Below are 17339 nucleotides of genomic sequence, written 5' to 3'. Positions count from 1 at the left end.
ACAACAGACTTACCAGCTGGACGCAGCTCTTCAAGCTGCCAGGCTGTGCTCCTCACTGCCTACATACTGCACTGCGGCTGCAAGCATGCACAGGGCATTTATTGACCAAATTATAGGCCACGTCAGGCAAAAAAAGCCGATTTCCGATACAGTCCATTTTCTTCATAATTGGTGCCGATCTGATGTCTGACCAGTGCACCTCTACTAGGAATCCAGTGAAACAGGATTGCCAACCTAGGAACTTTTTTTTTTTTTTAAACTGCTGTTGTTCTTAAACCCTAAAATGTGAACCACCCCTTTTCCAAACCCTAGAAGGGCTATGTTTACATTATGTAAAACATGCATCAGTAGAAACAAATGTCAGTAAAAAATAATTAGTTGTCAGTACAGTTTGCAGATTATCAGTAAAAAAAAAAAAAAAAAAAAAAAAATTGTCTTGGGTTGACAGCCCTGGCGTGCACAGGCTATGATGCAACAGGGTTTAGGTTGTTCCTTTGCAAGTTTGTTGTTTTTTTTTTAAATAATGCTACTGTGATCAAACTGTCCTGTAACTATTGCAGCACAAACATCTGCTGCTTTCACTGTCCTTGGCACCTAAACATGAAGCTGGAAAACCCTAACTTCTCAGTGACTGTAATCTGTACAAAGGTGGTTAGCTGTTTTAGTCTGAAATCAGGTAAAAAGCAGAGTGACACCTTTGAGATTAACTGGTTCAGAGAGACATGAGTTTTTACAGGCTACAACCTACTTTGTCAGACACTATGAAGATTATTTTCAAGGCTCTGTTTTTCTATACAACAAGCACCCTACAAGTTATTCTAATTAATCAGTCAATATGAACTGTCGAGGATGAAGCATACTTTCGAGCCTGCTGTAACAGGTCTTCCTTTCGCTGAACTAACATCCGCTGTCTTTCATCAGCTGACTTGGAGAAGCGACTTCCTCTTGCCTCAAAATCTTCTGTCTCACTGGGCTCTAATTCCATTTCACTGAACTCCACCATTTCTTCCAGCCTTGGATTAAGTTCAAGCAGCACTCTCTCAGTCTAAGATACAGAAAGGAAAGCAAAAGAGAAACTCAGAACCTGCTAACAGGGTCTTGATGTCAGAACAAGCTACAGCCTAATATTTACACTTACTGAAAAGTTTCACATCTTATAAAATAAACGTAGGGATATTAGACTACTTGCTTAAATATCAAATTTCTTTGCGCTCTTCAAAGTTTCAGCCAAAATATGCAAAGACAAGTCAAAATATGTTGAAGACAGACTTCCATGAAGCTATATCTTATCTACAATGTCAGGTAATGCTACTTCTTGTAGATAACACCACTAATCATGAGACTGACAATTTCCAAATACAAAGATGCAAACCTCTCATTTAAAAATGAACTGCAGGTTTCTAGAGATAATTAAATTTTTAGAGATAATTAAAAAGCCAAGGCAAAAATATTGCTATAATAAGAGGACTCTCCCACTCTCTGCAATAGAGTAGCCAGAGAAAATAGCTAAACAGAAAACCCCAGGGAAAAGGCACAGAAGATTATTTAATAAACTGAGTAATACCCCCAGTAGCCACTCCATCCTGACACACTGTAAATATTAGCATTCAGCAGATGTTTGGATCTCATGACTTTAACTTTGTTTTTTTAAGTCCTGCAGACCAAATGCATGCAAACTGCCACTGAGACAGAGCTGAGGAACAAGGCCTTGTTTTGTTACTAATCAACTCTAGCGAGTTGTCAGAGAGATTCTAAACCAACCATCAACAGCACTGTTTTTACACACCTGTGCCCTGCTTATCTTTAGAATGGGACTTTCACATCACACTCATACCTGAGCTGTACCACTGGTGCAGGAGTTCCACTCATGGCTCTGCACTCAGCGCACTGTATACAAATGCCTATTGAAAAGCTCTATGCAACTTTATAATGCTAGATAAATCAAAAGCCTTCTCTGTTCTGTTTACTGCTGTGAGCTGTATCTACTTAGTGGGCTGAACTTGGAAGAATAGACAGATACAATCCAATTAAGGAAGCTCCATCTTCCACAACGTTTCAAACTGTTGCTTAATACACTTGCCAGAAATTGCCAACTTGCCAGAAATTCTGTTGTGATTGACTGAATTATCTAGGCAAAAAGTTGATGAAGCTAAATGAACAAATATCAGCTGAAGGTGGTTAAAATACTGAATTCCTAAACTGAAGCTGAGGAGCTAATTTATTAACAGACAATACCAAGCTCTTTGTAGCCACTTTTCCAATAAGGATGTTTTACATTACAAAGCTTGACACTTGCAAATGATCTCAACCCCAAACATGCCACAAACTGAGAATTCTCTTTTCCTTTCCTGGGGTAGGGAAACAGCACTGCCACCGCGATCGTCACAATTACCACCCTCCCACATAGCACAATCTGTGAGAGATCTAAAAGTGTATCATCTAGGAGGCTAGTACCATCTCCATTTTTACAGATGGGGAATTGGATTCATGGTCACTAAGCAAGCTAATGGCAGATCTGAAAACAGAACTTGTATCTTTCTTCCAAGTGTCAATCCCATGTTCTATCTACTTGTCTCCACCAGAGAGTGTGGCATGACCAGGGAGCCGGGTTTTCCGTTTCCCACTGAAAAAGCCATAGATTTCTCATTTTTAGCAGAGAAAACGTGGATTTCCCCTTTTAGCCAAGAAACCCACGGATTTCCTACTTTTGCAAAGAGCTCTTCAGGTTGGCAGAGCTCTAGCCTGCAATATCCGTTTGCAAAAGAGGTGGAAAAGCCCTACCCCTGCCTGGAGCGGCAGGGGGAGGGGGAGGGGGAGGGGAGGAGAGAAGCACTCTGGCTGGGATCCGGGGTTGCAGCAGGCAGAGTGCCTGGCTGCATGGGCGACTGGTGCTGCCTTAGTCAGGGTGTACATGCGCCCCCCCCTGTGACCAGTCCCACTGACCAGAGGGAGGGTTCCCCCGCAGGCAATTCTGCAGTCTGGGGCAGGGGAGGGTCCCCCATGCGATCCCGCAATGGCCGATCACTGTGCTCGCTGCAGCCGCTTTCAGGAGTGGCTGTGGCTGCTTCTGGGAGCGAGCGCTGGCTGCAGCCACTCCCAAAAGCAGCAAAGCAGTGAGTGCGGCCGTCAGGGGGTGCACTGGCACTCTCAGGGGCTGCGTGTGCACCCCCTATGCTTTGCTACTACCTGGCTGCCTGCATGTGAAGCACTAGCAGTCCAACCGGGCTCGGTGGCTCTATGTTTAAGGTGCAGCCGGCCAGGCACTCCGGCTGGGATCACGTGTGTAAAGGTGGCCAGGCATCCAGCCAGGATGGAGTGCCTGGCCAGCTGCATGTGAAACATGGTGGCACTGAGCCCAGTGGGGCCGCTAGCTCTCCACGTGCAGGCAACCAGGCCCTCCAGCCGGGATCAGGGGTGTAAAGGCGGCTGGGGACTCTGGCGGGGACTCTGGCAGGGATCAGGGGTCTGCAGCTGGCCACAGTGCCTGGCTGCCTGCACGTGAAGTGCTCTATGCTTCATGTGCAGCTGGCCAGGCACTCTGGCCAGCTGCAAACCCCCAATCCCCGCTGGAGTGCCTGGCCACCTTCATATGGAACATGGAGGCACTGGGATGGGCAGGCTCCACGTGCAGCTTCCTGCAGGATACTGCACACAGAGGCATGGAGGCTGCTCAGGCTGATGGCAGGGGCTCTCATACCACCCCCCACACTTGCACCTGCTTGCAAACACCACGCTCAAGCCCCCCCCCCACAATACTTCACCCCCCTACAAACCCAACGACCTCCAACAGCTTCACAAATCCCGCCCCCACCCCCGCAACACCCCCCCCAACCCCCCATATATACAAAAGTACCTGCATATACTCCTAAGGATGGGTCAAATACTATTATATTTAGTTTAATTTATATTTTTTAAAGGAATTAATTTTGCATAATAATGTGCAGCAAAACTCAACATTTTGAATTTTTCTGCACATAATTCCCTGGGTTGTACACAATGGCACAGTGGTCTCAGCTGTGGCCCTAGCCCCCTCCCACCCTGTGGGACTGCCTGGGGACTTCTTCACAGCCTACTACCTCCCAGTCAGGGAGCCTGCCACAAGTCTTCCACGTGTTCACAGCACCTACAAGCATGCCCTCGTATCCCATTGTCTTCCATTGCTCCCAGGAGTCTGCCTGCCCCATCCCTCTCCACCTCCTACATGCTACAACCGCATGAAGTGTCAAGCAGGCTTTGGAAGTGGGCATTTGGAACTAGTTGACCTTAAGCAGTTGTAAGATTTAAGAATAAGAGTCCAGTAAGAAAGCAGTAATATTTATTTACAGCTGTTTACATACATTTAACTCCATTTTCTATTAAGCGTATAGACTAAAGGAGGGAAAGAGAAGTGTGATACAAATTGCAAAATCAGAAAGTCCCAGGATTCGCGACAGAGAAGTGAGACAAGTCTTTGTGGTAGCAGTAAGCATAACATTTTATCTTTGTGTGTTTTCATGTGTACCAGTGGTTTTTACAGTTTAAATAAATTGTTATTGGCAGTTTTAATGAAGACTGAACCGGTTACCTCAAGCTGACTTGTGGGGTAACTAGTGACCTCCATTTGACCAATAACCCTGGTTGGTCTAACCAGCAAAACAAGGTTAACTGGCAACCCCAGTGATTTTTGGTGGCTTGATTCCCACTGTGGTTCAGTAGGACAAAGTAAATGATGGCTTAGGGGCAAATCAAAACACCAGTTCTAGCCAGTTCTTAGGTTTTGGTTCAGTTCCAATTGGACTCCCAGTTGGAGCAGGAGGCAGTGGAACAGACACCCAGGGAAGCTGTGAACTCTCCTGCACTGGAGATGTTCAAGAAGAGGTTGGTCTGCCACCATTCAGGGATGTGCCAATGCTCCTCCTGAGACACAGCCCAGGATAGTCCTAGCTACAGGGTCTTGCCCATCTGGCTCAGGGTCAAACTGATGCTGCACTGGGGTCAGGAATGAATTTTCCCCTGGTCAGATTGGTAGAGACTGTGGGGGTTGTCTTCCTCTGCAGTAGGGGCATACCCTCTACTTGGAATCTTACAGCAGCTGCTGACTGGCTGCACTGGGCCAGGCCCCACAGGCAGTGCCAGCTGGCACCTGGCAGTCCTGTGCTGCTTCCAGACTCCTGTCCCTGCATTTCAAGACCACAATTTGCTCTAGGAAGAAAGGCTTTTCTTTCCCCCCTGGCACCTTTTCTGCTTAGAATGAGGGAGTCCCTTTTTTCCCCCAGCCCCAACAAAAATGCAGGGCTCACTTGCTCTCTTTCATGGAAAATACTTGATTTCATGCTTTCAGTGAAAAAAGTGCAACTGCAAATTGAGTTGGTCCCTATATACAAGGGCTCATGTGTTTGATGAATCTCAAATTTTACTTCAACCTCCAGACATCGTATTCAAGTCCAGAAAAGATGCCAAAGACGGTGAAACTCACACCTAAAGACTGTGTTGCCGAGTTTGGCACGGGTAAGTTTAACACTGACGGTACCGTGTTGTTCTGCATTACATGCAATAAGGCTGCAGATCATGTTCGAAGGCAGACAATTATGGAACACACAGAAAGTGCTAAGCATAAACAGAATGAAGAGACACGAAGAGAGGATACAGAAAATGCAGAGCCGTCAAAGAAACAATGCACTGTGACTGCAGCATTCCAGCATTCTATAGCTGCCAAAGCCCACTGTGACACCATCACTTTGATTTTTATTCAAATGCGTTTAAAAGCACCATTCCTTTGCATAAAATGGATTTACCTGTTGTCAGGGACCTTTGGAGCAAGTACATTAATGGAAGTGGTGCCATTCCTAAGTCAGACCAATTGTATTCCCACATATCAGCTCTTTTTGAAGAGGAAAAACAGAGCCTTCTTGAAGTTTCCCTCAAAGTCTTTATTGCCGTGATTGCTGACAAAACAACTGACTTCCAAAATAGACCGGTTTTCAACATTTTATTTCAGGTGCTAAGCATGCTAACATTCCCAAACCACCACTGGTAAAGACAGTGTGCCTGAAGAAAGTTAATCATGCCACCATTGCATGAGCCTCAATTTCTTTGCAATCCCGCTTGAGCAAATATTGGCATTTGTAACAGACAATGCAAGCTACATGGTGAAGGCTTGGAACAATGTGCTTTGTGGCCTGTGGTCAAACTGTGTACATATTCGTTGCTACGCACATATAGTTGCTTTGGCAGGAACTACTTGGCAAGAGACCTTCAAGCAAGTGGATCGCTTTGTTGCTTTAATAAAGTCACTTTTATTAAAAGCTCCAGCTCGTCATGCATGATACTTGAGATACCTGGAGGATCAGAATATTGATTTGCCAGCACTTCCACCAGAACTAGTTGTGACCAGGTGGAACACATGGTTCAATTACGTCAGGTACCATGCACAGTACTCCTGGCTCTATCATGGGTTAGTGAAACTTGAACAAACAAAACAAGGCAATACAGCTGTTCTGCAGGAACTGGCCAGCCTGTTAGTAGTAGCAGACCTGCACAATGATGTGAAGTACACTGCAGAGAACTGTGGATGCCTGGTGACAGCACCGGACTTTTTATAGTTCCAGAAATGCCAAGTACACAAAATGTACAACACTGTCTTGGATTTAATTTTGTGGTTGGAGCATCTTATTTTAGCAGCTGATAATGTGAGAGGATCCACAGCTGCTCAGAGTGCTGCTGATAAACTGAGACAGTACAGCATGAAAAGTAAACAGCCAGCAGTTGATTTTCTCCACACTGTTTGAGCACTGGATCCTAAACAAAAATCGGCTCTGTTTGTACAGATTACGAAACTGTGAAATCAGAATTAAAGCTGCCTAGGGAGAGTAGCATGTAATAGCCAGTGTATTTAGCAAATGTCAAAGATGGGTTTGCAGATGTTGAGGATCCTATTTAGTTGTGGATGGCTGTTGAAGACCGCATTCCCAGCCTGGCAAAATATGCAGTGGTTCTCCTGCAACTGACTATAAATTAATTGATGTGGAAAGAAATTTCACCAAACTTGGGGTTCTTCTCAGTGCTCAGCATCAACATCTGAAAGCTGAAAATGTGGCTGGAATCCTGCAACTATATTTTAAGGGGAGTAATTGAGAAACTTTCCCCTTTGTCCTGTAATAAACCTGGCTTTTGTTGATACATTGCTTACAAGGGAGTTTGTTCATCCAGTTTAAATCTAGTTGTCCCAGGTTTCTGGGTGGGGGCTTAAGCCAAAGTTAAACTTATTTGAGACCTCTTAAAACTTGCCCGCAGGTCTTATTGCTGCCAACAGGTGCAGGGAGCAAACAGCAGGGGTCAGCAATGCTCAGATCCACAAAGCAGGGGGTGGGGAGTGATGGCAAAAACACAGCCACAGTTGGACCCATATCCTGGTGTATGGGGGGAGCTGCTGCAAGCAAGCAGCTTTCCTGCGCGGCCCCACTATGCCCTACCGCACTGGGTTACACACGCTGCATTGCAGAGGTCCCAGGGGAGAGCAGCAGGGCCAGGAGCACAAGCCCACAGCATGTACCCAGCCTTCCCCTGCCCCCCACACAGATCTGGGGGGCACAGGATCCCCTTGCCCCCCAGGAGTGCATGCTGCCACTGGGAGCTGGCCCTGCCCCCACCAAGCCCACAGCAGGCAAGCGGCAGTGGGGGAGCCAGCCAGTGCTCCTTCTGCTGCAGCTGCCTTCTGTAGGAGGCAGGGAGCTGAGGACCTGAGTCCCTGGCCCCACAGCCCTGGCAGCTGGGGGCCCCCTCCAGCAAGGCTGGGGGGCCAGGGCCCATGGGTGGGAGGCAAGGGACATATGAGCAGGGCTGTGGGGGGAACCATCAGGGCCAGTGGGGGGCTGCAGAGGGCCTTTAATTTTAATAACAGATTTTGGGGTGGTTTTTTTGGGGGGGTGGGGGGTTAAACCAGAGAATCTGCAATTTTTTTTTTTATCAGAGAAAACCAGGATCCCTAGGCATGACATGTCTGGTTACATGAACCCAACCTTCAGTCATTAATGTGTAATTATCGATGATCAAACATTAGTAGCTACATCTCTCCAGAGGCCTGCCAAGATACCCTTCAAGACTAAAGAAATTAGAGTGAGAAACACATCTCTCGCAGGAGGAGACAGACTGTATAAGAAAATCAGATTTGTTTAGAAGCCAGCCCTTTTAGGGGACACTACAAATCCATTCTTTGAGAAAAGCCAGGGTAAAGTCATCTCTTACAGAGCAGTAGGGCCCAATTTTTTTGGCAGGTGTGCCACAGATCAGTCCCATACCCTCCCTGAGGACCACTCCCCTTCCTCTGCCCAATTTGCTGTTCTGCGTAGGAAGCACAAGGCAGGGAACAGAAAGCAATTTGCTGCTTTGCCTTCTGCTTCCTGTTCTATCTGCTACTGTGCCCTCTTCCTGATCTTGCCTGTGCCTTATCAGGTAGGCCACCCTGTTATACACTGATTAATTCAGAGATGCATATGCTTTCTTAAGCAATAGCTTACTTTTTCAGATGCTGCAAAAGGACTTTTTATATGAAAGTCTTTTCATAGCATCTGACAAAGCAAGCTGTTGCTTACGAAAGCTTATGCCTCTCAATCTGTAAAATGTAACTCTACCCTGCCTTTTCCATGTCTTCAGACTAACGCTAAGTCTTCAGACTAACAGACTAACTCACTCTTTCAAAGAACAGAGAATGGATTTCCAGCATGATGACACTTATTCACCAAACAGAGCCTCTCTGCTCAAGAGGAAAGAGTAAAACATTGCATAAGGCCTGCTAGGAGTCTGAGCCTAGAGATTTAATTTATGTGGGAAGCTACTGGACTCTATTGTGACTAAAGTGGTAACCTCCCCTCCCCTCTGTTCCCCCCCACAAAAAAAGAAAACTGCAATGGAACCAAAAACTGCTGCTTACCAATGTAGTCTAAAAGCATACGTATTTATACCATGTTTTATGATTATCTTGGAGATGATTAAAAAAAATACTCCCCAATAATTAGTTTTTTCTGAAGGCAGAATCCCCTATGGAGCCCTACTCTGGGGCACATTTGCATACTGATGTAATAGTGAAGTTCAGACTGCTTCTAAGGAAGTGAATGTGCCAGGAAAGTGTTCTAAGAACACTGTATGCTCAAGAATAGTTTGCAGAAATGGCAATGAAGAGGAAATTTGAACAGTCAAATCTGGAGGAGTTTGCCAGCTTTCCCACCCAACTGCAGGACCAGTTCACAGCAGCACAAACACTGCTTGTCAATAAAGGAAGCTACCTCAACTGTCACTACTGGTGCCTCCTGCAGTATCTCACTACACATGACAGCTCATGTGAGAAGTGAGCTGATGAACCATGACATTACTAAACCACTGTAGGGCAAGTCAACAGTGTTTTCCCACCATGTCCTGTCATATATTATCAGGTCCCTTCTAAATAAAGATGTTGCTAAACTTCAAGAAATACATTACCTAAGCCAAAGGCCTGAGTAAGAAGCTTAGCTATTATTTGCCATCCCAGCAGACTGCACTAACAACTGTAATGCATTAAAGAGGCAAAACATGGTCCACATCGGTTTCTATACCCTAGCTGCTACGATTCGCATTCACCTACTGTGTCCATTTAATCATCCAGATACATGCTGATTGCAGTGTACTGACAGCAGAAATCTCAAGAGACTAGCAACATCAACATTAAAAAGTGTGCAAGGCATGGATTTCAACAGCTGGCACGCAAAACAAGTTATTTCTGTACCAAGGAACACATCAGTGGACCCAGCTGACTAACAGAACATCGTTGGAGAAAAAGTGACAATGCATCAAAAGTGAATCAAGCATGAAATGTTAACAGCCAAGTTATAATAATAGTAATGCGATAAACTCAAATAAAATAAATGCTGTCTGAAATGCAAACATGACCTTGTATGAGTAACAATATAGAGGGGGGGTTATATATCACTGAGTCCCATCCCAACTGAGGCAGAGGGATCACATTACTGAGTACTGTAGGACACTCCCAGGAACAGCCTTGGTGCAGGAGACCAGTTGCTCTACCTAACTTTCTGTAATCTCCCAGATGATAGAACAAGAGCTCTCTAGTATCTATTCCACCAAGCTCTGCAGGTGAAACTCCACAATCCCAGCATCAGAAAAAAGCAGCTATAGAAGAAAAAAAAAAATCAGTTTGGGATTCTCCTGCCCACAGTTACAAAACTTATCAGTCACTGAGCTTAAGAGGCCATGTCAGTGAGGACTAAATTATAGTCTCTCTTTTTTATTAAGAGTCCCAGGAGAAAAGAAAATGGCAGAAGAAACAACAACATCCTTCCACAATTTTCTCTCTAATTTTACTCAAAAACTGAAGGGTGGAAGACAGGCAAGAATAGCACAATCAAGATACTCTTCCTTCAGCAACAGCTGAACTACCATTCTTGAAGGAAGCTAGTGTCACAGCTAACTTCTCAACCACTCTAGTATTGTATCAAAAAGAAGACTATGGCAAGACTAAAGTCAGACCAGATTCTCAAGTGTAACCATTTCCACAATTCAGAATCTATTCCTCTTGCAGACTTTAAGGAATTAACTACACTAAGAGTTTCTGTAAGGGCTGATGTGTTCTCTGTAGCACCTATGGCCACAGTATCCAAGACTAACCACACACGTGCTTGGAGGTATGCGTGTGGGGGGCGTTAATTAAAGAGATTCCCAGGCAGCCACTCTAATTAAAACACCTCACTGTTGCATGTATTAAGCCCCCACACATTTAAAAATGGCTGTAGGACACTTTAACTAAACCATGTTGAATGGGGTTTAGATAAAGTGCCCTATAGCCGTTTAAAAACGCACAGGGGCTTAATACACGTGACACTGCGGCAACACTGCAGCGTTCTACTTAAGAAGTTGAACAGTCTCAATTAAATCAAATCTGCTCCAACATGTTCTAATTAGAATGACAAAAATCATATACATAGGCAGCCTAAGTTTTACCAAAATCTTCACCTCTCAAGACAGTTTAACTGTGCCGTTAAAGGGTTTTCAAAACTTTCCCTTTGGGGCTTACAAACTAGACCCCCAGAACTCACAACTAATCCTAAAAGACACCTGCCTTTGGAGAAACAAAGATCCCATTAAATGACCTTGTTAAATTAGATGGCTTGATTTTAAAGTGAAGGAAAGTATAAGCTTAGAGAATTTGGTTAGAATGAGGTGCTCCAGAGAAAAAGGGGAAGTGTACAAAATGTTGAGCAAAGAGGAAGAAGAGCATTCTATCCTTGGCTGATGCTATCTGACATTTGATATGGGGCCATAGAAAGAGATTACACATTGCACCTTGCAAAGAGATTGAAGGCATGGCTGTGATTTTTGAAAGTGGCCCATGATTTTGGGTTCAGAACTTGATATACACTAATCACAGATAATTTAGAGAGGACAAGTACTCCATGTTTTTTTCACAAAACACTTAGAATTTCAAGGCATGCATAAAAAAAACCCAAAACAAGTCAACTTTTTTAATCTTCCCTGAATTCTTGTTCAAGTTCCTTAAAATATACATTATGGTGAATCACAAGAAGAGAGGAAGGTTCTTGCATAACAAAGTCAGATACTTTAAAGTATGCCGATTCCCTCAAAACACTGATTTCGGATAAAAAAATAAATCCTGAGAGTCAGAGGGGGAAGATTAATAATTTTGGAATAATTTTGGATGTTGCAGAGGAACGTGAATTTTGAATTTAGTGAGGAGTGGAAGGTTGACTGAAACTGGAGATGAAGAAAATGTCAGGTCTCAGGGCAATGCATCTGGCTGAAAAGCTGGCTATGTTATATATATGATCCCATCAAGGAAAATTCAAAACTTAAAGGAAATGGTCACAAATATTCTCCCTGGGTCATCACCAAGTGATGAAAGAATTAACATGGACCTGGTCATCAGCATAAGGAGATCCAGGATTTAGTAAAAGAGGGTGCAGTACTAGAGATGTGAAGGCCCAGGGGAAAAAAAAAAAAAAAAAAACACAGAAAAAAACCCAGGGAAAAACAGGGTTTTTTTCATTTTTTTCTGAGGACTTTTTTTTTTGGGGGGGGGGGGGGGGGGGTTCCAAAAGATTGGAAAAATTTAAACTTTTTGGAAAAATTAAAAAAAACCTCTTATGAAATATTTTCTTTTAGAATGATGAATAAAATATTTAAAATAAGGTGTTCATATACTGCTACGCTTCACTCCCCAAAAATGTTTTCTAATAACTATATAATAGGAAGACTTTTACGTAAGACTAATCTACAATATCAGATCATTAGAATTCCTGTACACCGAGGACAAGCAGTACAATACAACTCTCAAATACAAGAGGAAGATGCATTTCTGCCCCCAGGGGACACTGTCATTTTCACAAGAGAAGGAAGAAGGATTTGGTTCCTTCTTTGCTTGTGGACTTCCTCTATTGTTGGCTTTTGATCTAGAGCTTGGTGGATCTGCTCCCATCCTTCTGACTAGGCCTCAAAGGACAGGGAATGGACACTGGCAGCAGCATCCATTTGTTCCTGTAGAGATTAGAAACAAGGAGATTATTGCTCAAAAGCCTCAGGAAAGGAGACAGAGCAGGTCTAAAGGTTTTGGAGTTGGAAGGAACCTGTCTCCTCCTGGCCTTGTGACCTTGAGATCCACAGAAGTACAGAAGCAGCACAAACAAGCTGAAAGAAAGTATACTTCTTTATTGAAAAGTAAGAGTTTAAATTTATCTCAATTCAGTATATTAAACTATATTTTATCTGCTTTAGTATATTTTTATAACCTATGTAATTCATAATTGAATCCCTACTAATGTGATGTTTTGTGACAAATCACTCAACCTTAGCAGTGAGGTGAGGCCTGCAGGCAGGGAAGTTGCTCACAGTCAACTCTGAGGAGACCTCTCCTCCATCCATTACTAAATTTGTACATGCTGCAGCTTAGTGTGTGTATATGCAAGCTAGACACTAAATTACATTTTTCTTTTTTCTCCCTCAGAAAAATGGTGCAGCCAACTTCTAGCATATGGAAGCATTTCCACACTGCAAGTCATTCTGAGAAAAAAAAAAAAAAAAAGATTGGCAAATACCAGCAAATGAAACGTGCATTTCCACATGCTACTAGGATAATCAAACACATCCTTGTATGTAAGAAATGTCCTGCAGACATTAAAAAATCCTTCATGTGTGTAAGTGAGGAGGAGGTAGATAACGATGACGAAAGTGCAAGTAGCTCTTTCCAACGTTCTTGATCCAAAAGTCCTCCTACTGCTGCTGCTTTTTCTATAACACCAGCATCACAAAGGGTTGCCCAATCAACTTCCTCAAGTAACCAAATATTCATAGACGATGCATAGGGGAGGCATGGGGGGGGCCCCATATGCCTCCCCATGAGATTGGCCCTCACTGGCTGGTGCATGGGGGGCAACCGCTGAGAATGTGGGGGTGCCAAGAGAAACGCTGGCAGCGCTTCTGGGTTTGCCGTTGGCACTTCTGCCAGAGGTGGCGATCAGCTGCTAGGGGACCCCCCTGGCACTCGCCCCAGTTGGTGATTGGCCGCTAGGGGACCCCAGGATCAGGAGGCACCAGTAGCCCATGCAAATATTGCAACCTATCTACAAAAGACTCAGTAGCATCATTTGTAGACGACACCTGAAGATCAGGAAAAAAACTGACCAAGCTCTTGCAAGGGCAATATATTCTTCTGGGACACCATTGTCAGTAACTGAAAATGAATACTGGAAGCTTTTAAATTACTAAGACCATAATACTGTTTGCCCAACAAACATTCATAGATTGTAAGGCTGGAAGGAACCTTGGAAGATCATTGGGTCCCCTGCACCAAGCAGAAAAGATAACTGGGGGTCAGGTGACCCCAACAAAGTGACTGTCTAGTCTCCTCTTGAAGACTTCCAGGGTAGGTGATTGCATCACCTCTGGAGGGAGGAGCTTATTCCACAGTCTGGACACCCCAACTGCGAAGAAGTTTTTTATAATATTGAGCCTGAATTGATCTTCCAGCCATTACTGCAGGTTTTCCCTTTGGGTGCCCTGGTGAACAGTTGCTCACAAAGCCCTTGATGTACTCCCCTAGTGTAGTGGTAAGCTACTACCTGGTCCCCTCTCAGCCTTCTTTTCCTCAGGTTGAAGAATCCCAGATCCCTCAGTCTTTCCTCATATGGCTTGCCTTTTAAGACTCTGATCAGATGGGTGGCTCTTCTTCAGACTCTCTCAAACTTGTCCACGTCCTTGTTAAAGTGTAGTGCCCAGAACTGGATGCAGTACTCCAGCTGCAGTCTCAGTGCCGAGTTGCGCAGAAGAATCACCTCCTTGGTTTTGTTGGAGATGCATGCCAGAGTATTATTTGACCTACTGGCTACAGCATCGCACTGACAGCGAAAATTCATACTGTGGTCTATTATTACCCCCAGGTCCCTTGCATTCATAGTGCTAGTCAGTTCAGTGCTGCCAAGCCTGCAGGCATGTTGGGGGTTGTTCGTCCCAAGGTGGAGCACTTTACAGTTCTCAAAGTTGAACTTTATCAGATTCTGACCTGCCCAACTTGCTAGCCTGTGTCTGTAGCCTATCTTCAAGCATGACCATGCTCCCCCATAACTTGGTGTCATCCGCAAACCTGGCAAGTGAGCTCTTCATCCCCACATCCAAATTGTTAAAAATGTTGAAAAGTACTGGACCAAGCACCGACCCCTGTGGGACACCGCTGCCCACTTCCAGCCCGGATGACACAGATCCGTTCACTAGGACTCTCTGGGTCCTATCCTGCAGCCAGTTTCTCAGCCACCTGACTGTGTCAGAGTTAAGCCCACAATCCTCCAATTTTCTCACAAGAACATTGTGGGCTACTAGGATCAAAGGCCTTTTGGAAGTCCAGGTATACAATGTCAACTTGCTCTCTCATGTCCAAGTGGCGAGTTACCTGGTCTTAGAAAGAGTTTGGTAAGGCAAGACCTGCCCACGATGAAGCCATGTTAGCTGTCATTCAGAATCTTACCTTCTGCAAGCTTATCGCAGATAGACTCCTTGATGAACTTTCTAGGATTTTCCCTAGGATGAAAGTTCGGCGCATTGGCTTACAGTTACCTGGGTCCTCCCTCATGCCCTTCTTGTGGATGGGCACAACATTGGCCCTCTTCCAGTCCTTAGGGACTTCTCCAGAGAGCCACAAGTTGTGGAAGAGTTTTGCCAGGGGTCCCACAATGACTTCAGCCAGTTCCTTCAGCACTCTTGGATGAAGAAGATCATCTGGTCCCACTGACTTGTATATGTCTATTTTTTTTAACTGGTCCTACACCGATTCTACGGCAATAGTAGGAAGGCCTATTCCTACCATGCTCATCCTCTACTCTACCTGGTGTGGTTTTCCCCTTGGTACGGTGAAAGACAGGAGGGCAAAGTAGTCATTCAGGAGTTCAGCTTTCTCCTGGGTACCAGTAACCAGCTCTCCTGAGTTGTTGAGTCCCACACTCCCATTTGTTGTCCTCCTGTTCCCTATGTACCGAAAGAAGGAATTCTTGTTGTCCCTGATTCCCTTTGCTAATTTAAGTTTGGTTTCCACTTTAGCCTGTCCTATCTGTTCCCTGTAAATGCAGGCCATTGTGGAACAGTCCTCCTTGGGGCCCACTCCGAGCTTCCATTGTTTATAAGCCTCTTTCTTAAGACGACCATGTTTTCCTTGTTTAGCTAAGAGGTCTTCCCAGCCCTTCTGTTATCTTTTCTCTGCATGGCAATGGACTTCCTTTGTGCTTCAAGGTTCGTGTCCTTAAGAAACAACCACTCTTCACGCACATCTTTCGCCTGTGTTTCCCTGGTCCTGCAAGAAAGCATTTTTTAGCCAGCCGCTTTTTAGAGTCAGAATATGAACGTGTAATGCAATCTGTGCAAGGAAGAAGGAAAAAAAAAAAAAAAAAAAAAAAAAAAAAAAAAATCAACAAAGCACCGTCTTGCAGTACTTACAGATGGATGGACAAATGTGTGGACAGAACGAATCAAACTCTGTGATAACACCATTTCAACCAGTTTTTTACAGAAGCATTGAAACAGGAGTGAATAGGCATACTGCAGAGTATATCAGTAGTAAAATATGTGAAGTCCTACAGAAGATTGGGAATGGTAAAGTATTTGCTTTGCTGACTTGACAATGCAAGTAACATGAAAGCAGCATGGGAGATCATAAAGGATAAATTTTAATAGTATAAAAGCCTTAATCTGTCTGTCTGCCCATAACGCTTTACTCACACTCTGGCTGGCTGACTGAAACAGCCAATCAGAGTGCAAATAAGCATTTGGACAGGAGATGGCAATGCGACAGAGTGCCATCATGATGGCGGGGACACGGGATGGAGCCGGGGGGGGGAGGGGGGGGGGGAAGGAGCTGGCCTCACCCCCACCCTTGCTCCTTGGAGGTGACAGCAGCAGTGCTGGGGGGAACAGGGTCAGGACACTCCGGAAAGGGCGAGGCCAGCGCTGGCCTCGGCCCACCCCTCCCCCTTCCGCTGTTGCTGCCTGCAGGGCCGACATGGCAGCAGTGGGGGGAGGAGCGGGTGCAGCAGTAGGTGAGGAGTGGGCCTGGGCCCGACGTGGGGGGGGTGGAGAAGGAGCAAGCCGAGCAGGGGGAGAAGCCTCCCACCTCGGGCGGGGGGGGGGGGGGGGGGGGAAGCAGCAGGCCTAGCCTGACATGGCAGCAGCAGGGAGAGGGAGGAGTGGGCCTCCTTCCGCCCCTCGGGTCTGGGCCCACTCCTTCCCTCACCCCCGTCCCCTACTGGATCAGCTTCTCCCCACCCTGAAGCCAGTCCTCCCCTGCATTAGGCCCGGGCCTGCTCCTCCTCTCCCCCCACTGTTGCAGTGAGCAGGAAGGGAGCAGGCCCAGACCCCAAGCAGCAGGAGAGTTGGGGGGCCCGGATGGGGGTTCTGTCCCTGCCCACTCCCCACCTCATAATTCTTGATAGGCAATTGGCTAGTATCTACATATTACTGCAACAGGATGTGCATCCCATGGGCTAAACTTGCTTCTTAATGACATCATGAATTTGGACACACTGCAAAAGACCTAGAGAAGAGCAAAAGAAGTTATAAAACATATAAAAGCTACTCATATTGTAGCTACAGTCTTTAAGAAGAAGCAGGAAGAAAAGAATGCAAAGAATAAAACAGAGACACACAAACTCTGTATTAAAACTAGACAGGGTGGAGTGGTGATCTCATTTGAAAGTTTACTAAAAAACAAAACTCTTCAAGAAACAGTAACAACTGAGGATCTTGAAGTACCCAGAAGTGTAAGGAACACTGTACTTGATGAGGATGCCTTCTGGGTTTAGGTGCAGAACCCCCTGAAG

General features: G+C 45.2%; 1 protein-coding gene across 3 annotated transcripts in view; it reads right to left on the bottom strand.

Moving 5' to 3' along the window:
- AMFR (autocrine motility factor receptor) overlaps nt 1-17339 on the bottom strand; it is a 59631-nt gene that overhangs the window by 6431 nt on the left and 35861 nt on the right. The window contains exon 13 of one of the 3 annotated variants that reach the window (XM_006258754.4): nt 861-1045. The exons of 1 other annotated variant lie outside the window; for it this stretch is intronic. In XM_006258754.4, coding sequence (XP_006258816.2) covers nt 861-1045 — 185 coding nt within the window. Of the gene's footprint in view, nt 1-860; nt 1046-4293; nt 12520-17339 lie in introns of those variants that run through there. One more of the 3 variants, XM_019497303.2, reaches the window with a different exon arrangement.

This window comes from Alligator mississippiensis, chromosome 10 (genome assembly GCF_030867095.1).
Source record: "Alligator mississippiensis isolate rAllMis1 chromosome 10, rAllMis1, whole genome shotgun sequence".
In the NCBI taxonomy this organism is placed as follows: Eukaryota; Metazoa; Chordata; order Crocodylia; family Alligatoridae; genus Alligator; species Alligator mississippiensis.
Note: the sequence above shows the minus strand (reverse complement) of the source record. Positions and strands in the feature narration are given on the sequence as shown.